General features: G+C 45.6%; 1 protein-coding gene and 1 long non-coding RNA gene across 14 annotated transcripts in view; one reads left to right on the forward strand and one right to left on the reverse strand.

Annotated features, from left to right (window-relative positions):
- The window catches only part of TFDP2 (transcription factor Dp-2), a 162,333-nt gene extending 155,612 nt beyond the window's left edge, over window positions 1–6,721 (forward strand). For all 11 annotated transcript variants that reach the window (XM_072792432.1, XM_072792429.1, XM_072792430.1 and 8 more), the window contains one exon: window positions 1–6,721. In XM_072792432.1, coding sequence (XP_072648533.1) covers window positions 1–184 — 184 coding nt within the window. In that variant the 3' untranslated portion in view covers window positions 185–6,721.
- LOC140613921 (uncharacterized) lies at window positions 4,509–27,375 on the reverse strand. 3 transcript variants are annotated; one of them, XR_012014839.1, is made up of 3 exons: window positions 26,106–27,375; window positions 12,388–12,590; window positions 4,509–5,992 (listed from the first exon to the last, which is right to left on the reverse strand). It is a non-coding gene; the product is annotated as an uncharacterized lncRNA (long non-coding RNA). The 3 variants fall into 3 exon arrangements; XR_012014838.1 differs by lacking the exon at window positions 4,509–5,992 and adding an exon at window positions 7,934–8,421; XR_012014837.1 differs by lacking the exon at window positions 12,388–12,590.

Below are 27,375 nucleotides of genomic sequence, written 5' to 3' on the forward strand. Positions count from 1 at the left end.
TGTAAACCAAGGGTTGTGCTTGGATGCTGAAGTGGCCTTAGCAACTGGGCAGTTCCTTGCCCCAAACAGTCACCAGTCCAGCAGTGCAGCCTCTCACTGCTCTGAGTCACGAGGCGAGACCCCCTGTTCGTTCAACGACGAAGATGAGGAAGATGACGAGGAGGATTCCTCCTCCCCAGAATAAAGACAGGAGAAAACCCACGTTTTAATATTTGATGCTCATGTGTGTTTTTAGTGTGAGCTCTTGTTTTTAAAATGATTGCTTCAGTCTTTGCCTTTGTTTGCACTGTGTGTTCAGTGAAAACTAGGGAAACACAATAAGCAAATGATAGGAAGGCTGAGATGATTGAGATGAAAGTTAACCTAGCGTGAATGAAAACTCTGACCAAGGGAGCAATGGATCACACCGCAGACAAAGCGGTTTTCTGAGGTGATGGAGGGGATAGGCCCTAAAGAATTGGCAGCATGAATGAAGCTCATTTATCTCCCACGAGGTGGGATCTTTGTGTCCCCCCGCACCCCTGTAACCGTCCTTAGGATCAGGATTGCTGTAACAAACAGTCCTTGACTTCATGTTCGTCGTGTCTCTCTTCCTCGACTGGGCTGCTTTTTACAAGCAGAAGTGAACGCGAAAGGATCCCAGCGGGGACGAGTTGTACAGTGAGGGATGTAGACGGCAATCCTTGTGGTCTAAGGAGCACAGACTGAACTGCTGAACTAGTTGAAAGTCTAGTTGAGGTGCTTTACGCATCAGCTGCCTTAGACGGCTTCTAGAAAGGAGCAAGCGCTAATTCTTAAGTACTTAAGTGACATTTAGAATAATTTATAGTAAAACTGAGATGATCATTATTAGCCAATGCATTGGTGCATAGAATTTTCTAGGGCTACTTCTGGAAGCCAAATATAGAATAGCATTTCCACGTGCATTAAATACTTTGCCAGCACTGCCTTTGCCAGCATTCTAAATCTGGAGTTTTACAGAGAAGGAAATTGTATCTATAGTTTTAATCAAAGCTATGCATTTCATATAGCTTTTTCATTTGAAACAAAACAAAGAAACCAATTCCTATGACCGAATTGCTTGCTTATAGCTCCCTCCAGTACTTGTATGATTTCACTCTGTGCAATTTGTGAAAATGAACCAAATGTCATTACTTTTGTCTTAAAAGAAAAGTCTCTTTCAAGAATACGAACAGCAACGTTTTCCTGTACACGTCACCTTTTGTACATTTTCATTACTCAAAATTACCTTATTGGGTTTATTCCTGGGTAAATTGCATTTCAAACTAACCCGATATTAATTGTTTCACAGAAACACAGAAAAATGTTGATCACTCCAAATGACTGGATTTGTGGTAGTGCAGTATACAGTATGTTGTTTCATAGCCAAAGATGCCACTGGGCGTACTGCCCTGGGGCGTTCACAGCTCCTGGCCCTCTGAACAGGGCAGTGTGAGGACATCGGCCGGCATGGCCAGGCCCCGATCTATCACATTAAGGCCTTGAGAAGGAGCAAATAGTAATGGAAAATAACTCTTTGACTCGAATCCTTTGGATTTGCCTCTAGATTATGCATCCAGCACCTTTGGGCGCAACACTAAGCTTGTCCCAAATCGGTTCTTTTCTAATAAACCCATGGTGGGGGGTGGGGTACGGATGCCTTCTGATGCCTTTTTAAAGTTCTTCCACTCTGCTTACAGTGAGCTGGAGAGGAAAGATTTGGCTGACCTAAAATTTTTACTAAGGCCATGAAAACTAATACACAAGAACACACAGCTTTAACTGAGGTTCCTTGGAGACAACACTCATTCTGTCCCAATAAGCCATAGTGCAGACTCAGAGTGGTCAGGGGAGCAGAGAGATCGAGGCAGTTCTAGAGACTTCTGTCTCCGCCTGAGTTCTGGACACACCTCTGAGGCTGGTGGGTGGCAGGAGTCCGAAATAGTGCAGAGGCTGCAGCAGGGCCCCGAGGGCTTCCGAGACACTTCCGACTCGAAGAGCATCAGCTACACAGTTGGATAAAACTGGTTCCCTTCCAAATGGCCCCCTCCTTTACTGACTCCAACCTTAACTACCCGTATCCCTGTACTCGAGGGCCAGCCGGGACCTGGAGAGCCCAGGGGTCACAGCTGACTCTTTAGTCTTCACAATATTTTATGCAGGTTCCAAGACCTGTACATCAACATTTCTGCAGGTAATTCAGCATAACCATTCCTGCACCACATAGCAAAGTCCTTGCTGGAGCTCTAGTTCTCTCTCTCTCTCTCTCTCTCTCTCTCTCTCTGCTGCTGCTGCTGTAGTGTTTTAAACTGATAAAATGCCGGTTTGGGGTTTTTTGTTTTTGTTTTTGTTTTTTTAAAGCAACCAAAGACTCTTCACATAATTGGTGCCCCATCATTGGCCATCTCAGCCGTTCGTGTGTGGTGTTTGGTGGAAAGTGGCCTCCACCCCTCAGTAAAGGGTTTGGGTTACTGCTGAGGACATCTGTTGGAGGCGCACTGTGGTCACCAGGACATCTCGCTGGTGTCAAGCCTTACCTGAGCAGAAAGCTAAGTTGAGATGTTTAGAAAGATAAATTCTTCTATTCTTGTATATCTCCCCTAAACAGATTTTTTTTTTTAAGTTCAATACTCAGTCACAATTCTATATAGAAATCAAAATAACAAAATGTTGGGAAATTATGATTACGATATCCAGGATTCCTTATAGGAGTAGCCCTTGGGGTCACATGCACACATGCATACACACGTGTGTGTGCACAGACACCCCTCCCAGAAGGTGCCAGTCACACTCTGCTTTTTGGGGAGTTCGAGAGGCCTTTTTCCTCCTCAAGGGTCAGCTCAGCTATTACCCTTTTAAGTGCATGATGTCATCGGGCCGGTAAATTCCTGCTCCCATTAGCACATGCACAGGGGGCACCAGACCTGCCACACTGACCGTTACGTGGGGAGGCCAGCACTTTCAGAGTCCATGGCAGTGTGTGAGGCACCCCGGCACCTGCCCAAGCTTCCCTTCACCCTTCCCACCATGAATCTTTCTCATTTGCTTAGTCTTTTCGTGTGCTGGCAAGGGGGTGGGAACAGCTTTGGCAAGTGCTGATCTGAATTGTGCCTTATGATCACGGAGGACGTTGTGGAAGGGGCAGGAAAGGAGATGCCAACGCGGTGATTCCTCACCTCAGTGATGGGCACCGTCCCTGGAAAACTTGACAATGACCACGTGTCTTGTTCCCTGCAGTTTAATTCTTTATAGAAATGGTGGGGAGTTTCTGCCGTTTTACCAGGACAAAAGAGGGTAACTCCCATCGTTGGCGGAATTTACAGTGGTAACTGTCCCCTTGCCATACTTGAAAAATAAAGCCAGGGTCCGTCCTCAAATGCAAATTAGCTCCTATCAGATAATTAAGATGGAGAGGTTTCACAAAGGAGTGGTCCGCTTTCGCCGTGCAGACGTTTGTCACTGGGCTGTCTGCTAGACCACAGCTCTTTTTTGGCTACTTGGGTCACAGAGACAGCAAAGTTGCTCCAAGTGTAGATGTAACTTAGGCCCTGGGACAGTCAGAACATAGTGGCGGTGGATGTTCTTGGAGGCAAGGTTACAAAGGAAGGGAGCTGCCAAAGCTGTTTCGTAACCACAGAGAGAGAGAGAGGGAGAGAGAGGTCTGTTTAGCTTTATCAGTGATTGACTTTAAGGGCCCTTTAAATACCTATCCCACTTCCCGCTCCCTGTCCTCAGTCATATGAAAGGAGTGTTTCTCCCCAAACCAATCTGGGATGTAGACGTTAAGATTGTGCCTTCCTAGTGGTTAAGTACGCAGTGGGTGTTGGACAGTGAATGTAACAGTTTAATCCTTCAGTAGGTATTTGAGTGAATACAGAACAGAAAACATTGAGAGTGATTAGTGCTAAGGGAAAAATGATGGGGTAATAAGACAGTGGGGGGGAAAGGTGACTTTGGCTAGGCCGGCCAGGGAAGGCCTCCCCCTAAGAAAGTGACATTTGTCCTGAGTCAGTTAAAAGACTGACATCTCTATACCTTCTTTCCACACTATCCCCATAATAAGCACTTGGATTCGCTACTAAATTCCAAAGGTCACACCGTTCCGGTGTTAAACATAGATTTTGGGTGGGATTTGTTAAGGAACTTTTAAGATTTAAAGGAAAAATTTAGCTGCCAACAGTATCCATGAACCAAGAGAAAATTCTAACTCTAACCCATGACGTTGTCTCATTATTCATTTCATCACTCTGCAGTGGAACCTATACCATAAAAAAGTAATCACTTTTCTAGGTGTTTTTCTTCTAGTTTTTCAAGTTGTTGGATACATAAAGATCTACTTTTTGTATTAGATACATAAAAGATAACCTTTTACTCTACGTGTGGGTAGGCTTTAAGTGGAGCTAAAGACTTCCCGGGATATTTTCACAAATAGGCTCCCTGTCTCTGTGGCCCAGGGCAGTGGGCCCTAGGCCCTGATGGTCATAAGTGTGTACTGATGGGGGACCCCCAGCCGTGTGCCCGAGGCCTACACCACACTGTCGGCCTCAGAAATGTGCCTCCTTGCCCTCTGAATCACAGTCGGTACAGTCTTCAGCTGATTTAACTTACACTGAAGCCACACTATTACTCAAAAGGGAAAAGGCTGATGTTTGCTTAAGATCTTTTTAAGAAAAATTCAAACTAAACGCCCACATAAATGACAACATTCCTCAGGAATTCGCTCCAAACAGGTAGGCTTACGTAACCTTTGAGATCCAGTTTCCCCACACACACTTACATTCACACTATGCTAAAGAAGGAAAAGTGGGGGGCACGAAACTGTGACCCTCCAGTTGTGCCCTGGGCATCTGTGACAAGTATGAAAGCTTAAATGGTGGTAGCAGATGTCCGCTTGCGACGAGACTGCAGGAAGTGCATTGTTTCTTACATGCATTCTCTGCAGCTGTTCTCTCAGTCCAGGTAAAACCCTGAGCCATCCTTCTACAACCTTTACTTTGCAAAAAGGGCTCTAGAACTGCATGCTCTCCTGACCCTTGCGTTCAGCCGACTGGACTTGGCCTCCCTGCTTAGAGCTGCATCGGAAGCCAGTGTAGATGGAAGGGACAGGACTCCCCCATCCTCCCCCATCCTCCCCCGAGGGTCTCAGAATGGAAGGGAACATCTCTTCTACCCCATTTGTTGAGAAACAAGCTGAGAGCTTGGCCTAACATCCCTCAGCCTGTCTGGCAGAGCCTGCACCACAACCCAGAATTCTTCCTCCCGTGAGGGCCACTTGGCCTCCTGCAAACCACACCCTCACCACCGTCCTTCAGACAGCTTTGGATTAATATCAGTCCTCTGTCGAACCAAGTGCTTAACAGCTGAGCAAAAGCGGGACTCCACCCGTGAGTCCCCAGCATGAGGTTGTGGTGTCAGCTTTGGGCTTCTCTCGACTTGGAAGACCCCAGGTTTAGTCATCACACCTGGGAAGAAATTCATTCCTCCCTGAGGAAAGACCATCCTACATGTTTATGTTGGTCACCGGTAGGAGGTTGAGAGGTTGAGTTCCCACTGGATCCTTCTGTACCACATTAGCTTGTTCCTGTCTGTGCCTCTCAACACAACAAGGAAACTTCCCCAGATCATGTTTGGGGTTTAAAACCCTTTGTCACTTCAAACTCACCATGTTGTCACTTACACGTCATCTTCAGCATGTCAGGCACCACCTAATAACAAATGGCCTAATGTTTTATTTTGCTTATTCTTGACTGGGGTCAGTGTTTTTCGCATACTAAAAAGTCCGAAGATCCAGATATTTTTCTGCTAAAAGACTTCTTTGAGCACATTGCAGTTCTGTTTCTCCTTGTAGTACGATGGCAGGTGCAACCTTTCGGGGTCCTGAAAATAGAACTAGTAACTGGGGCAGGCTGCTCAGTGGCCTGAGCTCTGATGACCATGGTTCAGTACTGTGAGTTCCTTGAGAGATTTCGTTTGCCACCACCGCACTTGACTTCTAGACAAAAAAAAAAAAAAAAAGGCTGTGAGCCCAAATCACAAGTTCATTCACCTTTTCATTTGGAGATGCTTTACTCTGATCATGTGCTGTTGGGTTTTATTTCCAGAAAATCTAGGTCTGTTTTTTTTTTTCTGCATGAAGGAAACGTTGTGGTGCCACATGCTTTAAGCAGTTTAAACAGGAGAAGCGAGGGGAAGATGCAGACACCACATCTGACTTGCCTAATGTAGACTTTATTAGATTGAAGTACCTAACCTAATATGATGTATTATTTTATAGCATCTCAAACTTTGTAAATAAATACCGTTATTTTTATATGGAAATTTTATAGAAGAGCTATTTCTGTATACTTAATTATTCCTGGATTTCCTGAAATTGCTTCCAATAGATAACAGTCAAGTCCTGAGCAGTGTTCCTCTAAGGATGGTTCAAGACCACCTGCAGCAGAATTAATGAGAGTTTTAACTTTTTGCCTCCCTAGGACTGACCCCAGACACTCCGAAGCTCTGGGAGTGGGCCCTGGGAAATTGTATTTTTAATAAACTCTTGAGTGATGGTTTTTGTCCATTAAAGTGTATCTTTATCCATCCTGTAAGATTAAAAGAAGGAAGGGAAGAAAAAACATCTGAGATGAGTTAAGTTGTGCTTGAGAAAAAAAAAAAATGGATCAGACTATTCTATGATTTGAATGAGATGTACTATAGAAAAAATAAATAATTTAAATAATGTTGGTCTGTCATTATTAGTGGGCTGACGGGGGGCCAGTGGGTACTGTGGCATGCCACCCGCCCTCCCTCCTTCAGGACCGGGACACTCCCTCCCCTCTCCGTGTCCCCCAGGAATTGCCCTCGGAAGAGAACTACCTTTCCCACAGCTACGTCCACATGCAGCCAGTGAAGGTACAAAAGCCCAGCCTCCTTGCTCCAATTTGGGGTATCTGAAGTACCGTCTCAACTTCAGAATTCCTCCTGGGCAGCTCCTCCCACAACGATCATGGCTCAGCTTCCCCTTTGCCCCATCCTGCTTCCCCCACTATCCAGGTGGTCCCAGAGTACCCTCCAACACAGGTGTGCCACCTGTCCCCCCATGAGGGTTATGGGTCAGATGTTTAAAGGGTTTTCTGGGGAGGATCCCTGGGTGGCTCAGCGGTTGAGCATCTGCCTTCAGCCCAGGGGGTGATCCCGGGATCCGGGGACCGAGTCCCACATCGGCCTACCCACAGGGAGCCTGCCTCTCCCTCTGCCTGTGTCTCTGCCTTTCTGTCTCTCATGAATAAATGAATAAAATCTTTTTTTTTTTAAAGTTGTAAAAGGTTTTCTATGTTACAGATCTACGATTCTACATCATCTTAAGGTCACTGGAGAAGATTGTAGCATAAAGAATAATGACCTTACAGTCCCAGAAATGACCTGAATACAGATTTTTAGAGAAGATGTTTTCTTAACTTCTCTTTACTCCAAACCAGCAGCAGCCAGAAGAGCTGCAGTGATGAGTACCAAATACCCCCAGGCCCCGGGCAGAGCTTCACGGTTCAGCTTCGGAGACCAAAGCCCCTCAGCACCTGTTCAAGCAATTTTTGCCTCCTTCGGGGAGAGGCAGGAGCTCTCGGTAACGGCTGTCTCCTGTGTGCCAACAAGCTAAGCAGAGGACTTCATGGGCACGTGGACGGGAAGAAGGTACAGAAGGGTTGAGAGCAATTTGGAGGCCATTGCCCACCCTCCCCCCCCCCCACCCCCCGTGGGCCAGGGCTTGAGGAGACCCCAGGAAACGGTGAAGGAAGCACTCGCCTGAATGTTACTGCCCAGAAAGGAAGGTCTCTTCCTGTAAAGATCCTCACCCAGGTTCAGTAGGCCGAGTATGTGACGGTGGTGGGCTGGAACACCCAGTGTGGAAGTGGGGAGCCAGTGCCCAGCTCTTTGTCCCAGGGAATTTTTTTTTTTTTTTTTTTTTTTTTTTTTTTTATTTATGATAGTCACACAGAGAAAGAGAGAGAGAGGCAGAGACATAGGCAGAGGGAGAAGCAGGCTCCATGCACCGGGAGCCTGATGTGGGATTCGATCCTGGGTCTCCAGGATCGCGCCCTGGGCCAAAGGCAGGCGCCAAACTGCTGCGCCACCCAGGGATTCCTGTCCCAGGGATTTACTGGCGTGGTAAGACCAAGCCAGTGTGCCCTCTGCTCCTCTTCTCCACCCCTTGTGGCAGAGCCAGTTGGTTAATGTGTCCAAGGACCTATGGCCGTAACCACTGGATCATTTGGCCCTAAGAAAGCGCTTTAGCTCTTGCAGCCATGTGGATGTTGTGAAGGACTGTCGGGAGTGTCGTTGGTAGCCATCAACGCAGCCCTGGGCACACGGCTGACCAGGGAAGATGTCTGCAGACTCCAGTTGTTTACTTCAAAACCCTGGTTTTTGATGAGGTGGGCCTACCTGAGAGAATAAAGCAGCAAGAAAAGATCGCTTCAACCAACGGGAGATAGAACCTATCTGACAACTTATCTATTTATTTATTTATTTATTTATTTTTGAAGACTTTATGTATTTATTTGAGAGAGAGCAGGAGCAGGAAGGAGAGGGAGAAGCAAGGTCCCCACTGAGCAGGGAAGCTAGATGCAGAGCTTCATCCCAGGACCCTGGATCATGACCTGAGCCGGAGGCACATGTTTAACCAACTGAGCCCCCCAGGTGCTCCTCAACTTGTCCTTTTAGATTCATATTCCTAGAAGCTATTTTTTTTCCATTCCTTCTGACAGATGAACTGCTTCTGTAGTTCCCTACGCCTTCCATTTTTGCCTCTTATTTGAGCACTAGCTCGCCTTGCTGCTGCTTACACCCAAAGACACCACCAGCCTTCCCAGCTCTCTTACCCGGCAGGAGGCCTACATCTGGTCTTCCTGTGGGCAATCGCCAAATGCCTGGGAGCTCCCTGAACGCTGCCAGCTAGACCTTCCTGCTGAGAGACCTTTCCAGCTCCTTGCTAAAACTTGTTTCAGGAAATCTCAGAGTATAAAACGCACTGTTGGTGAAGGAAGACCAGTATCAGAGTGGGTGAAACCGATCCCACTTAATGCAAAGAATTTGTCATAACCACTTTCTCACTTGCCTGCAAATCACTTTCTGACACCGATTGGGTGGGGCACAGTGACCACCACCCACTCACTTCTTTCTCACGTGCTTGTCTCCTGCTTTACTCGAGAGGCCTACCATACTAGGGCTGGGAGATTTGTTTTCTTCTTTCATACCCTAGCACTTGGTCATGGCTCCCCAAAGCCAGAACTCAATTAGAAATTTTGAGAAGAATGTACACTGAAGCTCAAAAATGATAGTCCCTAAAAAATAAAAAAAAATAAAAAAAATTAAAAAAAAATGATAGTCCTAACAGGTGCAGTGTCCACGAGGATTATTTTCAGGCCCTGCTAATAGATAAACTTCTTTTTAAACCTCCAGTGACTGAAGATTTGTATCGGATCTTCGATCTGAACACAACAAAAAGTGCTTTTACAGGATGTGTTTTTAAAACATCTGGGTAGCATCTGCTTTTGTGATGTGTCCCTAAAGTAGAGACCAGGCCTTTTCCCACAGAGCAAAGTGGTGGTTGTGCATGAAGGGCTCCAGCGTATCTCTGATCATCTAAAAGATGAGTTGACAGTTTGCTCCAGTTTTATCGAAATTCAGTTTATAAATCACTATTCACAGTTAAAGATGTGAATAAGAATGACAAGATTGTTTTTTTGATAAATACTTCTGGAAATTGCTTTTAAGAATAAGAACCAGGGGGATCCCTTGGGGGTTCAGTGGTTTGGTGCCTGCCTTTGGTCCAGGGCACGATCCTGGAGTCCCAGGATCGAGTCCCGCGTCGGGCTCCCGGCATGGAGCCTGCTTCTCCGTCCTCCTGTGTCTCTGCCTCTCTCTCTCTCTCTCTCTCTCTCTCTTTATGTCTATCATAAATAAATAAATAAATCTTTAAAAAAAAAAAAGAATAAGAACCAAACATGATCCCAGTACACCCTCTTGAAAGTCAGATTAAAGGCATGTAAAGAGATGCAGGTCTTCAAACCACATTTCCTAAGGGGGATTAATATTCCTCTCATCCCTACGTTCTTCAAACAGACAAGCCAGGGCAGAGCAGGAGAGGCTGCCTACTTTTACTCTGGTGTTGACTCAGACCTTGGCAGCAGGATGGGGATGGCAGGCACGTTAAAAGGTCCTACGTCTCTGGCCTCCTCACCTGTTTTCAATGGTGTAGACCTCGACAGAAAGAGTCTTCGGAGACACAGTGCTTGTTAATGGACAACACCAGCCCCAGGGCTTCCAGAAACAGTTTCTCAAAAAACACATTTCTAAAACCTCTTGGTCAAGGATCACGACTGCAAGGGCAGCTGTTACCTCGCTGTTGGGCTTGTTCCAGAAAACTTGTCTGTACATTGATTGTACAGGTTAGAGACAGGCCTGGCCAAAGTAAGAAAGAAGCTTGCTAAGGAGAGTTCATCCCACCCTCCCCTCATCTCTTCCCCATCCTCAATCCCTTCTGAATGATCTCTCAGAGCCTGGAGGGCAAAAATATGAGCAAGTTGCAGGGTTGGGGTTTGGCCAGGGAGGTAGGTGCCTGCTAGGACAGGCTGGGGCCCCTCCAGCCATCATGACAAAGGACAGACACAGAAAGTGATGGGCGAAAGTGTGGGGAGATACTGTTGGTGACAACCTCAGGGGCTTTCCAGGTGGAATCTGAAACACACCCACAGCTGGAGGGCAGGGGGAGGGTGAAGAAGGAGGGAGGCCACTCCAGGTTGGGAGACAGCGGCGGCTTTAGGAAGCAGAGGGGACTCACACTAAAGACTTGTCTTGGGTGGCGGCAAGATGAATGGATCCCGCACCACTCGCCAAATCTTGAAAGGTCATAAAGAGGCCTTAACTGGGTTTAGTCACGTACACCGTGCAGGTGTTCTCAACTCCAGCAAGGCTGTGAACTTGGAGCGGCCTCTGGGAACAGGAAAGGCAAGCAGAAGCCCCATTCCGAGGACACGGGAGGGAGGGACCAACTCATGGGTCAACTGGCCCTCACGTCTTTTTGATGACCTTCCCCAACTGACGTACCACGAGCAGAATGAGCCTAGAAATGAAAGACTGCCTGCAACCCCCATCTGTCATCAGCCATCGACCATAGAGGCGCTGGAGGGCAATGGCCCGTCAGCAATCTGCACTGTTTGTCCCGCCAGGTGGGAAGGGCGGGGATGGAAACTGCAGCTCCAGCTGCAGCAGGTGGTAAACAGAAGCACAGTCTCCTTTGTGTTGCTCTGCTGTGTTGAGGGTTTTGTTGCAAGACTCCGCATTACCAATTGCGGCATTAGGAGTCCCTGATTTAAAGTCTTGTTGGGGGGACGCTTGGGTGGCTCAACAGTTGATCCTGGAGCCCCTGGATTGAGTCCCACATCAGGATCCCTGCCTTTGGCTCAGGGAATGATCCTGGAGTCCTGGGATTGAGTCCCACATCAGGATCCCTGCGAGGATCCTGCTTCTCCCTCTGCCTATGTCTCTGCCTCTCTCTGTGTGTCTCTCAGGAATAAGTAAATAAAATCTTTAAGAAAAAAAGTCTCGTTGGGTATAAATTAATGAATTGACGAGACAAACCATTAACAATCCATTCATTTGATGATCTTGGAAGAGCTGCCATTTGAGAAATCTTAGTTGATATTTTTTTTTGCATATATATGTATAGATAAATACACAGTCCAAATCCCATGAAATAATTCCTAGGCATAATCCTATAACAAAATTCCAAATTTTCTGTAGGATTTTGTCATGTTCAATAAGCAGTATTAGAACACACTGTGCATTTGACAATCTGTTAACTTTCTTGGCATAGTTTTAAGTGAAGAGAGAAACCCTTAGTAGGGGAAAACAGGGAGTGTGCTTCACACACCCTGACCTCTCATCCTCCTTCCTATGAGCTCCTGTGTGTATACGTGTGCACGTGCCCCTCTTCCCGCAGCACACAGACACTGTGGGTGGTTGGGGATGTCCTGAAGGACCTCCGTGGCTGGAACACTTGCTTGGGAGAGGAGGGGGGAAGGTCACTGCTGCTCATAAGCTTAGGAATCGTAAGCCAGTGCCCATCCCACTTGGAGAGTACTCGAGCTTCACTGTCAGTGTGAGGGAGACCAATGAAAATCTTTTATCTCAGAAATTAGAAGTTCTCTAACAGTAACCTATAATCAGGAACTCGTTTGTTATTATACATGGATTCTTTCATCTTTGTAAATTCAAGGCCTGGTATAACACCTGATATATAATAATAGGCCCCTGGTCTTGAATGAATGAATAAAAAAGTGACTTACGCACTCTTCCAAAGTATGCTGACCTTTTGGTTAGTTTTGAATAAACAAATAATGTTCTCACCTTTGGTACAGATGATCTGGCTAAAGCCTGGGTACATTTGAAAAACTGGCCTCTTCCCACCCTATTACTTCTGCTGGATTGAGTCAAGAGGAGAGGACAGAGAAGTGTGAAAAGTCGCAAAGGTGAGGCATTTGCCTGGCTCTGGAAGCAATTGGGTAGTAGTAGCAATAAGCTGATCTAAGCAGAAAAAGTGCTGTTGACTCCTAGGGAGGAAGTGTGAGGAGACATCAGAACTTAGTCACCCACCTCTGGACCTCTGGATCCTAGAGACTTCTAGCCTCATCCTTTCTAGCACTTGCCCACCAACCCTACTGCTTTTCCAACCAATCTGGGCCCCTGAGTACAGATCCTTTTTTCTCGCCCAGAAAGATTAGTAGTTTGTTTGCTATCGACCAGGAAGAGACTATAGAAATATGGGGGTGACATACCTTTGATAAGTCCAAGCCAGTAAGGCCTGTGTTTCAAAACTGAAACAGCTGTTTCATTCCCCCTCCCCCAGTCGTTTACTAGCTAGTTGTCTGCTTGCTGCTGTTAACACGCTTGTTCTAGCCAGCAGCCACTGGATTTTTCCATATCTAAGTGTGGGCAGCTGTTAACAAGAGAACACTTGCCTAGAGAAGCCAGAGAGCATGGGAGGGAATGAATGTTTAATATAGTCAAAAACAGATGACTAAGAACTACATCAAGAAGTCTGTAATACTTCCAGCTGCTTCTCATGTGAATTTATCTGCAAAATCTTCCCAGTAGAAGCCCTAGCAGTAGAGAAGGTGAGTGACCATCCCAAAGTCATGAAGAGACCAAATCACTTGCCAAGGAAAGATCTCAACTCTGGAGTTCCAGAGGGCCTTCCGTGCCCAATCTTTGCATCCAGGGAGGGAAAAGCCATAAATGCCAGAGGGACCAACACAAGGTATCAGGCCACTGCTCCAAGCCTGAGTTGAGAGGTTTGTCAAACATTCACCCCCACCCCTGTCTAAGGTTCAAAGACAGTCCTGTTGAGATCCCGGGTTGAAAAGGTGAACTGGGGCGCCTGAGTGCCCCAGTTGTTGGGTGTCCCACTCTTGGTTTTGGCTGGGTCGTGATCTTGGGGTTGTGGGATCCAGCCCCGAGTTGTGCTCCCCACTCAGTGCAGATTCTGCATGAGATTCTGTCCCTCTCTGCCTGCCCCTCCCTCGCCTCCCACATGCACGTGCTCGCTCACTCTCTCTCTCTCATAAATAAATCTTTAAAAATAAAAGGTGAACTGAATCCAGGGACATACAATCAGAAGCCCATTTAAAAAGGCCTCCTGGGGGGCACAGTTGGTTAAGTATCTGCCTTCAGCTCAGGTCATGATCCCAGGGGCCTGGGATGGAGTCCCAAGTCCTGGCTCCCTGTTCAGCAGGGAATCTGCTTCCCTTTGGAAGAGGGGAGTCCCTCTCCCTTTGCCTGCTGCTCCCCCTGCTTGTGCTCTCTCAAAAATAATTTAAAGAAATAAAAACTTCTGGATCAGCACGAAGCCTGTTTTCCTCCTACCCTCTGCACCCATGGGTGTATTAATAGGCCAGGAATGCACCTCCCTTAGGAAGAAACTTATTTAGCCATTGGTTTGTAAGTTGAATTAGTGCCTAGTCTGACTGGTCGGGATGCTTCTCCACCCCCAGGAACTGCCACAAACCCCTGAACAAGACTCCTAAGCTGACCAGCTGGCACCAGCTCCAAATGCTCATGGTGATGAGTGTAGGGAATGTGCCTAACCAAGTTGAGGATTCCTGTGGCCAGAGTATGAGGCATGGGAGGGGACAGAGAAATGATTTGTTTCCCAAATAACTAATCTTTAACACCAACAATAATAAATAGCTAAGACATATAGCACTAATTGCCAGGCACTATTCCAAGTACTTAGTCCTATTTTACAAACCCAAACTCTGAGAAACAGCTTGAGCAAGGGGCTGAGAAGGGATTTAAACTTAAACAGTTGTGAAAATTAATCAACAGAAAACTCCTTTAGAATGGAGTTGGAGGACACTTGGGTGGCTCAGCAGCTGAATGCCTTCAGCTCAGGGCATGAGCCCAGGATCCTGGGATCAAGTCCTGCATGGGTTCCCTGCAAGAAGCCTGCTTCTCCCTCTGCCTATGTCTCTGTCTCTCTCCCTGTGTCTCATGAATAAATAAATAAATAAAATCTTAACCAAAAAATGGAGTTGGGAGGCCAGGTGGGGCAGTCCTCGTGCCCTACCACTCCTGGGGATTGCAGACTCAACAGGTGGGAGAGGCAGCTTGTGAGTAGCACTTGACCATCCTTTACTACAGGTAAGGAATGATTTCCTCCTCCCCCCAGCAACAGCCCCACCAACGAGAGACTGTCCCAATCAGCCAATCAGAAGCCAGTACCCTGCGAGCTCGCATTTGATGCCAATGGACTTTTTGTTTGTAACAGCCCCTCCCAGCTGTCCCCCTTTCCTATATAAAAGAGCTTTTCCTGTCCTTTGCTCTCTGCACTCCTCTTTGGTTTTGCCATCACCTGTTTGTTCTGGGTTGCAAGTCTCTGCCCTTTCCCAGTAAACTCTTTTTTTTTTGCTGGTAAAATAACTGGCGATTTTGCATGTCAGGTTAATTCATGTAGCTCCACACTGTGCTCCAAACCCCTCCGAGGCAGACTTCAAACCTGGTAAATGTACTGCTTAAGAGCATCCCTGGGTGGCTCAGTGATTTAGCGCTGCCTTGGGCCCGGGCCGTGGTCCTGGAGTCCCGGGATCGAGTCCCACATCGGGCTCCCTGCATGGAGCCTGCTTCTCCCTCTGCCTGTGTCTCTGCCTCTCTCTCTGTGTGTCTCTCATGAATAAATAAATAAAATCTTTTAAAAAAAAAGTTTTAATACAAAAAAAAGTTCAGGTCAAACGGGTTGTCGGTCATTTGGCACAGAGCTGGCGGTAGGGGCAGGAGGTGGTCGGCCCTCCGGGTCTCGATGGAGGCAAGTCCAGTCTTAAGAGCTGGATGGTTTGGACAGTTGCACAGGATAGAAAAAAACAGCAAATTAAAACAGGGTACACGTGGATAGGGGTGCTGTGCACACCTTCTAATATCAAACTGAAATACTGGAATTCATGGGATAGTATGTCTAGAGCCAAATACCAGAATTTCCAGTGTGGGCTCCAGGAAGAAGCTAGAGAGCTCCCTGGGCTGTTAGAGCATTTTGCGGCCTTCAGCTCCAGCCCTGTGGACGGGCGGCCTCCACTCTGCCTCCCTGCCTCACATGCATTTCAAAATCCTATGAAGGTCAGAGTGGTTGGTGCTACCTTGGATAATGTTGAGTCCCGAGGAAGATCCCTAAGGAACTAGGGTCAAGGTAATGTGGCTGGAAGTCAGTACAACAGGTGACAAGTGCAGGTGCCTTGGATGCTGGAATGTGACAGTTGGCACCATCTGTGAAGGGAGACCAAAGGCCACCAGAGTGCAGAGTCACTGCCCTTAAGGGGCTGACAGTCACAGCTAAGAAGACGTACTCCTAGATGGCTCATTAACAAATTCCCCTGGATAGCTTCTGGGACAGCCTCTCTTTAAAGTGGCTGGTTCGGGTCGCCTGGGTGGCTCAGTGGTTGAGCGTCTGCCTTTGGCTCAGGGCATGATCCCAGGGTCCTGGGATTGAGTCCTGCATCAAGCTCCCTGCAGGGAGCCTGCTTCTCCCTCTGCCTAGGTCTCTGCCTCTCTATCTCTCATGAATAAATACATTAAAAAAAAATAACTGCTTCTCTGAAGGATCCAAATGATCGTCAAAGTACCACAAATGAGGTTTCCAGTGAGTCCTTGCACTATTTTTAAGCCATAATATCTTGGCTTCATATATTTGCAACACACTAACAAACATGTTGGGGAAGCTCATTGGAAAGCCATGACCATGACGGGCACTGAGGGGGGCACTTGATGGGATGAGCGCTAGGTGTTATACTACATGTTGGCAAATCGAACTTCAATAAAAACAAAATAAAAGACCTAAATAACCAGGCAAAAAAACACACACAAAAAAAAGCCATGACCAATTGACCCACGAGCGGGCCCCCCTCTACCTCTGCCCCCGTCCTTGAAATGTGGGTCCTGTTTGCCTTTCCTGCTCCCAGAGGCAGCTGCAAGAATACAGCCTTGAGATAATGATATGGTGCCAAGAACACCTGCCGGGGATATGGGCCCAAACCTAGTTAGGCCCCCACATAAGCCTTCACCTGGCACGCAGGTGTGGGATTCACTCCTCTTGCTGCTTCCCAGGATGAACCTTAAACGTAAGTCCCCTTTGCGTATCAAACCTGCCGCCTACCAACCTGGAGGGGCCCCCCTCCCTTGACCCTCCCCCTGCCCTCCGCATCTGGAGGCCAGTCTCAGATTTGACCCCGGAAGCTCCTGAGATGACGGACCGACAACACATCACAATATTCTTGTCTAATTAATATGGATTTTAAAATCCCACTTGCTGCCCAGGCTCCCCTTGTCCACTGGGGTTACTTGTTAAGGATCTGATAGATTCCTCTATAGTCTTTTACCATCTTAGAGTAAATATTATCTTTTTTTTTTCCAATTAAAAAAAATAGGTACATAGTGTATTATTAGTTTCAAAGGTAGAATTCAGTGATTCAGCAGTTGCATATAATACCCGGTGCTCCTCACATCACGTGCCCTCCTTCATGCCCGTCACCTGGTGACCCCGTCCCCCCACCCACCTCCTCCCCAGCAACCCTCAGTTTGTTTCCTAAAGTTAAGAGTCTGTTATGGTTTGTCTCCTTCTCTGATCTCATCTTATTTTTCTCTCCCTTCCCCTATATTCATCCGTTATGTTTCTTAAATTCCACATATGGGTGAAATCCTATGGTATTTGTCCTTTCTCTGACTTATTTCACTTACATATTGCCCTCGAGATCCATCTACATTGTTGCAAATGGTAAAAATTTCATTTTTTTGATGGCTGAGTAATATTCCAGTGCGTGTGTGTAGGTGTATAATACATATCTATCCATATATCTCTCCACCACATCTTCTTCATCCCCTCATCTGGTGATAGAATATGGGCTCTTTCCTTAGTTTGGCTATTGTGGATGCTGTTGCTATAAACATTGGGATCCACGTGCCCCTTCCTATCACTATGTATCCTTTGGATAAATACCTACTAGCATAATTGCTGGGTATAAGGTAGCTCTATTTTTAACTTTCTGAGAAACCTCCACACTGTCTTCCAGAGTGGCTGTACTAGCTTACATTCCCACCAACAGTGCAAGACGGTTCCCTTTTCTCTGCCAATATCTGTTGTTCCCTGACTTGTTGATTTTTAGCTATTCTGACTGACATGAGGTAATATCTGTGGGTTTTGATTTGTATTTCCCTGATGCCAAGTGATGTTGAACATTTTTTTCATGTGTCTGTTGGCCATTTGTATGTCTTCTTTGGAGAAATGTCTATTCATATCTTCTGCCCATTTCTTGATTGGATTATTTGTTTTATGGGTGTTAAGTTTAATAAGTTCTTTATAGATTTTTGGATACGAGCCCTTGATCTAATAGACGTTTGCAAGTATCCTCTCCCATTTTGTAGGTTGTCTTTTAGTTACTTTTGTTGACTCTTTCCTTTGCTGTGCAAAAGCTTTTTATCTTGATGGAATCCCAGTGGTTCATTTTTGCTTTTGTTTTCTTTGCCTTTGAAGACGTGTCTAGCAAGAAGTTGCTGTGGCCAAGGTCAAAGGTTGCCGCCTGTGTTCTCTAGGATTTTGATGGATTCCTGTCTCACATTTAGGTATTTTGAATTCATTCAAATGGTCTTATAAAAGACCATTTTGAATTTATTTTTGTGTATGGTGTTAAAAAAAAAAAAGGTCCAGTTTCATTCTTTTGCATGTAGGTGTTAGTTTTCCCAACACCATTTGTTGAAGAGACCATCTTTTTCCCATTGGATATTCTTGCCTCCTTTGTCAAAGATTGACCATGTAATTGTAGGTTTATTTCTGGGCTCTCTATTCTGCTCCATTGACCTATGTGTCTGTTTTTGTGCCGGTACCCCATGGTTTTGATTACTACAGCTTTGTAGTATAATTTGAAGCCTGGGACTATGATACCTCCAACTGTGCTATTGTTGAAAATTGCTTTGGCTGTTTGGCGCCTATTGTGGTTCTGTATAAATTTTAGGGTTGCTCTAGTTCTATGAAAAATGCTGTCGATATTTTGATACAGATTCCAATAAATGTGTGGATTGCTTTGGGTAGCATAGACATCTTAACAATATTCTTTCCAATCCATGAGCATGGAATGTTTTTCCATTTCTTTGTGTCTTTCTCAATTTCTTTCATAAGTGTTCTATAGTTTTCAGAGTACAAATCCTTTACCTCTTTGGTTAGATTTATTCCTAGGCACCTTCTGGTTTTCAGTGCAATTATAAATGGGATTGAGTCCTTGATTTCTGTTTCTTCCATCTCCTTGCTAGTGTATAAAAATGCAGCTGATTGATGTGCATTGATTTTTATGTCCTGCCCACTTCGCTGAATTAGTGTATGAGTTCTAGCAATTTTTGGGTGGAGTCTTCTGGGTTTTCTACATAAAGTAGTATCATGCCATCTGCAAGAGTGAAAGTTTGACTACTTCTTTGCCAGTTTGAATGCCTTTTCTTTTTGTTGTCTGATTGATGAGGCTAGGCCATCTAGTACTATGTTGAACAACAGTGGTGAGAGTGGACATCCCTGTTGTGTTCTTGACCTTAGGGGAAAAAGCTCTGTTTTTCCCCATTGAGAATTATATTTGCTGTGGGTTTTACATATATGGCTTCTATGATATTGAGGTATGATCACTCTAACCCTACACTGCAGAGAGTTTTTATCAAGAAAGGATGCTGTGTTTTGTCAAATACTTTTTCTGCATCGATTGAGAGGATCATATGGTTCTTGTCCTTTTATTTTACTAATGTGTATCACATTGATTTCTGTGAATGTTGAACCACCCTTGCAGCCCAGGAATAAATCCCACTTGGTCATGATGAATAATCCTTTTAATGTATTATTGGATCCTATTAGTATCATGGTGAGAAGTTTTGCATCTCTGTGCATCAGGGGTATTGGTCTATAATTCTCCTTCTTGGTGAGGTTTGTCTAATTTTGGGATCAAGGTAATGCTGGCCTCATAGAATGAGTTTGGAAGTTTACCTTCCATTTCTATTTTTTGAAAGAGCTTCAGAAAAATAGGTATTAATTCTTTAAATGTTTGGTAGAATTCTGATGGGAAGCCATCTGGTCCTGGACTTTGGTTAGGAGATTTTCTATTACTGCTTCAATTTCTTTGCTGGCAATGGGTCTGCTCTGGTTTTCTATTTCTTCCTGTTTCAGTTTTGGTCGTTTATGTTTCTAAGAATGCATGCATTTCTTCCAGATGGCCTAATTTGTTGGCATATTGCTCATAATATTCTCTTGTAATTGTATTTCTTCAGTGTTGTGAGCTCTCCTCTCATTTGTTATTTATTTGGGTCCTTTCTTTTTTTTGATAAGTCTGGCTACAGGTGTATTCATCTTATTCTTTCAGAGAACTGGCTCCTGATTTCTTTGATCTGTTCTTGATTTCTGTTGATTTTTGCTCTAATATTATTTCTATTCTCCTACTGGATTTAGGCTTTTTTTTTTTTTTTTTTTTTTTTTTTTTGCTGTTCTTTCTCCAGCTCCTTCAGGTGTAAGGTTAGGTTGTATATTTGAGACCTTTCTTGTTTCTTGAGAAAGACCTGTATTGCTATGTACTTCCCTCTTAGATTGCCTTTGCTGCATCCCAAAGGTTCTGAACTGTTTTGTTTTCATGTATTTTAAAAATTCTTTAATTTCCTGGTTGACCCATTCATTCTTAGTAGGAATCTATTTAATCTCCATGTATTTGTGTTCCTTACAAATTTACTCTAGTGATTATGTTCAAGTTTTAAAGCATATTAGTCTGAAAATATGCAGGGAATGATCCCCATCTTTTGGTACTGTTTGAGACCTGATTTGTGACCCAGTATGTGATCTGTTCTGGAAAATGTTCCATGTGCACTCGAGAAGAATGTCTATTCTGTTGCTTTAGGATGAAATGTCCTGAATATATTTGTGAAGTCCATCTGGTCCAGTGTCATTCAAAGCCCTTGTTTCCTTGTTGATCTTCTGCTTAGATGATCTGTCCATTGCAGTGAGTGGGGTGTTGAAGTCCCCTACTATTATTGTATTATTATCAATGTGTTTCCTTAATTTTGTTAATTATTTTATAAAATTGGCTGCTCCCAAGTTAGGAGCCTAAATATTTATAATTGTTAGATCTTCTGGATAGAACCTTTTATTGTGATAGAGTGTCCTTCTTCATCTCTTATTGCAGTCCAGGTTCTTCATCTCTTATTGTTACTCCAGGTTTCCTTTGATGTCCATTAGCATGATAAATGGTTCTCTACCCCCTCACTTTAAATCTGGAAGTGTCTTTGGGTCTAAAATGAATCTCGGGATGCCTGGGTGGCTCAGCAGTTGAGCATTTGCCTGTGGTGCAGGGGTGTGATCCTGGAGTTCCAGGATCAAGTCCCCATTGGCTCCCTGTAGGGAGCCTGCCTCTCCCTCTGCCTAGATCTCTGCCTCTCTCTGTGTGTTTCTCATGAAAAAAATAAAAATAAAAATAGTCTCATAGACAGCATATCAATAGGTCTTGTTTTGTTGTTTTTGTTTTTATCCAATCTGACACCCTGTGCCTTTTGATAGGAGCATTTAGTCCATTTACATCTAGAGTAACTATTGAAAGATATGAATTTAGTGCCATTGTATTACCTGTAAAGTCACTGTTTCTGCATATTGTCTCTTTTCCTTTCTGGTCTTTGTTACTTTGGGGCTCTCTTTATTCAAAGGATCCCCTTTTAATTCTTGCAGGACTAGTTTAGTGATCACAAATTCTTTTAGTTTCGGTTTGTCCTGGAAACTCTTTATCTCTCCTTCTATTCTGAATGATGGCCTTGCTGGATAAAGTGTCCTTGACTGCATATTTTTCTCATTTAGCACCTTGAATACATCATGCCAGTCCTTTCTGGCCTCCCAGGTCTCTGTGGATAGGTCTGCTGCCAGTCTAATGTTTCTACCTTTTTAGGTTAAGGACCACCTCTTATCCTGAACTGCTTTCAGGATTTTCTCTTTATCTCTGAAATTAGCAAGTTTCACTATTATATTACAAGGTGTTGACCCATTTTTATTGATTTTTTGAGGGAAGTTCTCTGTGAAATTTGTCTTTAAAGTAAAAGTCAAGTATCCTAAAGACCATGTGTGTTTAGGCAATAGGTTATTGCCATCCCTCTGAGTGGCCCTGGATTTAAAACCATTTAAAAATCCATCTGGACACATCTCCTCAGAAAGAGACTCTACAGACCTACTGAGTGATGGCTGAAGGCCAGACCAGCCCACCTGGGGACTGCAGGAGAGCACAGCATGAGGGCAAGCACATCAAACCTCTGGCCTCAGCCCGTAGCTTCCAGAGATCATCACTCTCCTAGAAGAGCAGTGAGAACAATCACCACTCAGCCTACTTGAAGTAGTGATAGCCTGGCTGTAATTCCTAGACTATAAGCTCCATGAAGGCTGGAATCTTATTTCGATCCCCAGTATGTCCCAAGCTCCTAGTATGATACTGATAGACACTGAGTGCTCATTAAACTTTGTTGTTAATGAATGTGTCTGTCCCTTCTCACCGAGGACTATAGCAACTTCACACTGTTTTCCTGGCCAATGAGGAGAGTTCCTTCATCTTCCAGTTGGTAACCTAGAAGCTCACCTTCCCCATCAGTTGGGAGAAAGGGGGCGCTGGCAGAGACCTTGTTAACAGTAAAGTCTACACCATGCTGTCCTTTGGAAGCTGGACCTATGGCTACAGGCCCTTGTCTTCACAGAGGGACACAGAAAAGAGCAAAGGACATGAAAATGCCCCATCTGTTCCCAGGCTGTGCCTGCTGGGCAGAACAGTCTAGTGTAACAATGCTGTGGGTCAAGCCCCTGAAGATGCAAGAGCAAGGGGCCCACTGACACAGGGTGCCTCTCCTCAACCTTCGTGGATGTTAATTCACAGCTTCATGATCACTATCCGGGCATTTCTTCTCGCAACTCCCATTTTCTCCCTCCTTTTCCCAGCTCTGAATTGCGGGGACTGCACTGGCCATCATGGTACACGGGAGCCTTGTGCTCAAATGCATTCCTCAGAGGCGCAGCAGCCCGGAAGTGCTTTAAGAATGCAGATCTCGGGCCCCACTCCAGATACTGCAGGATCAGAATGTGCTTTTCTTTTTTTTTTTTTTTTTAAGATTTCATTTAATTATTCATGAGAGACACAGAGAGAGGCAGAGACATAGGCAGAGGGAGAAGCAGGCTCCTCACAGGAAGCCTGATGTGGGACTCAATCCCTGAACTGGGATCATGCCCTGAGCCAAAGGCAGACGCTCAACTGCTGAGCCACCCAGGTGTCCCCAGAATATGCATTTTTAACAGGATCTCTTGATGAATTGTATGCATACTAGGTTTGAGAAGTACTGGGGTGGAGTATACAATCATCTTTGAGAAAATGACCATACTGGCTTTCTATTTGCTGCAGTAACAAATGACCACAAATTTAGTGGCTTCAGATAATACTCATTTATTATCTCCCATTTCAGTGGCCAGCAGTCTGGGCCCAGTGTAGCTCTTTCAGTTTCTCTGCTCAAGGCCTCAAAAGGCTGTGGATAGGGCAGCCCGGGTGGCTCAGCGGTTTAGTGCCTGCCTTCAGCCCAGGGCCTGATCCTGGGGTCCCGGGATCAAGTCCCATGTCAGGCTCCCTGCATGGAGCCTGCTTCTCCCTCTGCCTGTGTCTCTGCCTCTCTCTCTCTCTCTCTCTCTATCTCTCTCTCTCATGAATAAATAAAACCTATTTAAAAAAAGTGACTGATTGAAAAAATTCAAGGCAGCCAAAAAAAAAAAAAAAAAAGTTGCAGACACAGTGTTGGCTGGGCTAGGTTCTTCTCTGTAGGCTTGGGGGAAGATTCAGCTTCTGGGATTCATTTCCTTATCCCATTTTGCACATGGCCCCCTTCATCTTTAGATTTTATTTATTTATTTATGAGAGACAGAGAGGCAGAGGGAGAAGCAGGCTCCATGCAGGGAGCCTGACGTGGGACTCGATCCTTGGTCTCCAGGATCACGCCCTGGGCGGAAGGCAGGCGCTAAACCCCTGAGCCACCCAGGGATCCCCTCCCTTCATCCAGTGGTTGTCCTACTTTGGTTCTGACTTCTGCTTCAGGCTCCCATGATTACACTGGGCCCCCTGGATAATCCAGGAAAATCTCCCTAAGGTCAACTGATGATAACCTTAATTTCATCTGCCGAGTCCCTCTTGTCAGGTGATGTAACATAACCACAGGCATGACATCAGAAGGTGAAGGTCATGTGGGCCAAAAACCTGCCTAGCCCAAAGATCATCAGGGATGGGTACAATTGGGATTAATCATCTCAAAAGGGTGTTCCCAAGAGCTTTGGTCATCTGTCAGCTTCTCTACCTGCCATACCCTTTTGGTTCTTCCTTGGCCCTTAGTTTCACTCCAATTAACCACTGTCTACCTTCCACCCTGGCATATAGTGTCCCTCAACATACCTCCATTCACTCCCAACTCAGAAGAGCTCTTACATGAAGGTGCACATAATTCTGCAAAGCCTACCCCCAAATGTTCTCAGCCACCCAGAGGGAAGGATCACAAGGAAAAATTCTAGTGTCAAAACATATGGCAACTCACGCCTACCATTTCATTCACCCTTGGCTCCTCCATGAGAGACCTGGGACTGTGACCTGCAGGACAGAAGGAGCCCTGGAAGCATGAGAGTCAGCAGGAGGGCCCCAGGGGCTCTGCCCCACCCCAGGTTCCCCCTAAACAAGCAACCTAACTTCCTGGTTGTCTTGGGGTCTCTTGCCATCAGCAGGATTGTGAATTCTTCCAATCCCAGAGAGAGACTCACATTCAAGTGGTTAGAGTGGTCGTATCTTCAAACAGATCCAAAACTAATAGCCTGTCACTAACTGGTTGGTCCCCAGTCAAATCCAATTTGTTCTCAAGAAGGCCCTTAAGACTTATCCCAAGGCCACACAAATAATTTGAACAGACTGATCTAGGGGATGTTTCTTAACTACTTTGTTTCTGTTTTTCGTACTTTTTTTTTTAAACAAATATTGTTTATTTTGTTTAAAGATTTTTATTTATTTATTCATGAGAGACACAGAGAGAGAGGCAGAGACACAGGCAGAGGGAGAAGCAGGCTCCATGCAGTGAGCCCGACATGGGACCTGATCCCGGGACTCCAGGATCACGCCCTGGGCTGAAGGCAGCGTTAAACTGCTGAGCCACCCAGGCTGCCTGTTTTTCATGCTTAAATACCAATCCTTATTGGTCTTGACTCCCAAGTGATTTTTTTAAAGATTTTCTTTCTTAGAGAGCATGCAGAAGTGGGGGGAGGCACAGAAGGAGAAGGAGACTCTCTGCTGAGCAGGGAGCCCAACTTGGGGCTTGATCCCAGGACCCCAAGATCATGACTTGAGCTGAAGGCAAATGCTTAATGGACTGAGCCACCCAGATGCCCCTCAAGTGATTTTTTTTTTTTTATTGTCTCTAAGAAGCAGGTCCCATCAGTGGATAAATCCTGCCACCTCTGACTGGTCAAAGACTGTGTTTCAGCTTCCTGAAAGCAAATTCAAATATCATTTCTAAAATGATATTTGGTGGGTTTTTGTTTTTTTTGAGATTAAAAAAAATGTAAGTAATCTCTATATCCAACATGGGACTTGAACTCACAACCCTGAGATCAAGAGTCCTATGCCCCACCAACCAGCGCTCCATTCCTAAAACATTTTTAAGTTTGAAACATGGTAGCATAATTGGCCTAAAGAAGCTTATTTGAGGGACAGTAGTCCCTGGGATGTGAGGTGCACAGCTTCTCCCCTCCGGAAGCACTGGCCCATGTAGAGGTGATCCTGGTGAGGAGCACGTGCAGATCCACTGCTCCAAACCCCTCCCCTTCGGTGCGGGCACTGACGGATCTGGAAGACCAATCTCCTTAGCAAACTCTGTTTCACCTTCTCGAAGTTCCAACCTGACCACTTCACCGAAACGAGAAAAGCCAAGTGAAATTAAGAATTGCAATGCGGAAGAACAGTTCAGGTTCCCAAAGTCATGACTCCCTCCTGCTACATGTGGCTTCTGCACTGGCTGTAGGCAGGCCCAGGACGCTTCCGGCTCCACTCTGGCCACGTCCTTCTCTGAGTGACCGTCACTCCAACCCATCAGCAGGACTGCAGTGATGTGCACCTGTTTCCAGTTAGCAGGAAGGAAGTGCTCCGGGCACATCTGGAACCTCAAGGAGGGTGAGCCCTCAGAAAGGAACATTTAGAAAATCTGCGTGGGGACGCCTGGGTGGTTCAGTGGATGAGCGTCTGCCATGAGCCCAGGGTGTGATCCTGGGATCCAGGATCGAGTCCCACATCGGGCTCCCTGCATGGAGCCTGCTTCTCCCTCTGCCTGTGTCTCTGCCTCTCTCTCTGTGTGTGTCTCTCATGAATAAATAAATCTTAAAAAAAAAAAAAAAAAAGAAACATCTGCATGTTGGCACCATGTGTATATTTTCTCATTTATCCATTTTCTCATTAATCCATTCAGTGCAGAAGGGCAGTGGTGCAGTCATTTTAGTTAGAGAGCTGCGGCCCGGGAGTCGAGGGACCTACCTCCGGTTTCTAGCAATCTAATGTCGCTGTGGATTCACAGTCACGTCTGCTTTCCTCTCCATCTGAGGTGAATGATGGGGGATCCAAGCTGAAGTGCTGTCTTCCAGCAGGCTCTCAGGACAGCCTGGGGGCGCCTCCTCACGCTACACCTTCTGGGACAGGCCGTCCGGCCCTGTTTGGATTATGCAGAGAGGGCAAACCAGCTTTTCATATCTCAGCACTGCACACCTGGGGAAAATTCACACCGAGAAAGGACAACAGTTTAAGGTACAGGACAAACGATAAAAGATCTAGCTAAACGGTATGTTTTACAGAAAACCCTAAAAGAGGCACTAAAACACAGAACAAGAGTGAGAAAGCCTATATATACAAAATGGGACCACATAAGCTCTACTGTAATTTGTCCATTTGGCACCCACCGAAGTGACCAAAATTAAAGAGGATGGACAGTGGGGGGCATCTGCCTTTGGCTCAGGTCATGATCCTGGGGTTTCGGGATCAAGCCCTGTGTCAGGCTCCCTGCTCGATGGGGAGCCTGCTTCTCCCTCTGCTCCTCCCCTTGCTTGTACTCTTGCTCTCACTTACTTGCTCAAATAAATTTTAAAAAATCTTTAAAAACAAATACATAGAGAGGGTAGACAAAACTTCCAAGTATAAACCAGGCTGGATATCTAAGGAAACCAATGCACAATTATCCTGGACCTACAAATACAATACATTTGATTTTTTTCATTTTATTTTTAAAATGTGTGTGTGTGTGTGTGTGTGTGTGTGTATGTATATATATATATAAATTTTTTTTAATTGTGGCAGAGTTGAGACACGATGTTGCATTAAATTCAGGTCTACGGCATAATGATGCCCAACTCCAAGCTCTGCTCTGCTCGCCCCAGGTGTGGCCGCATGGTGGGCACACAGCGCTGTTAGGATACCCTGGCTGTCGCCGATGTTCTGCCTTTATCCCCGGGAGTTACTCCATAACCGGACACCTGCACCGCCCCCCACTATAGCCACGTGGCCCAATTCCTCATGCCCCTCCCCTCTGAAAAGCTTCAGTTGATTCTCTGTATTTATAGCCCTGATTCTACTATGGTTTGTGGGTTGTCACTTTTGCATTTTATTTTTTAAAGATCTTATTTGAGGGACCTGGGTGGCTCAGTGGTTGAGCATCTGCCTTCAGCTCAGGGAGTGGCCCCAGGATCTGGGATCGAGTCCCACATCGAGCTCCCCGCAGGGAGCCTGCTTCTCCCTCTGCCTGTCTCTGCCTCTC

This window comes from Canis lupus, chromosome 22 (genome assembly GCF_048164855.1).
Source record: "Canis lupus baileyi chromosome 22, mCanLup2.hap1, whole genome shotgun sequence".
NCBI classification, from domain to species: domain Eukaryota; kingdom Metazoa; phylum Chordata; class Mammalia; order Carnivora; family Canidae; genus Canis; species Canis lupus.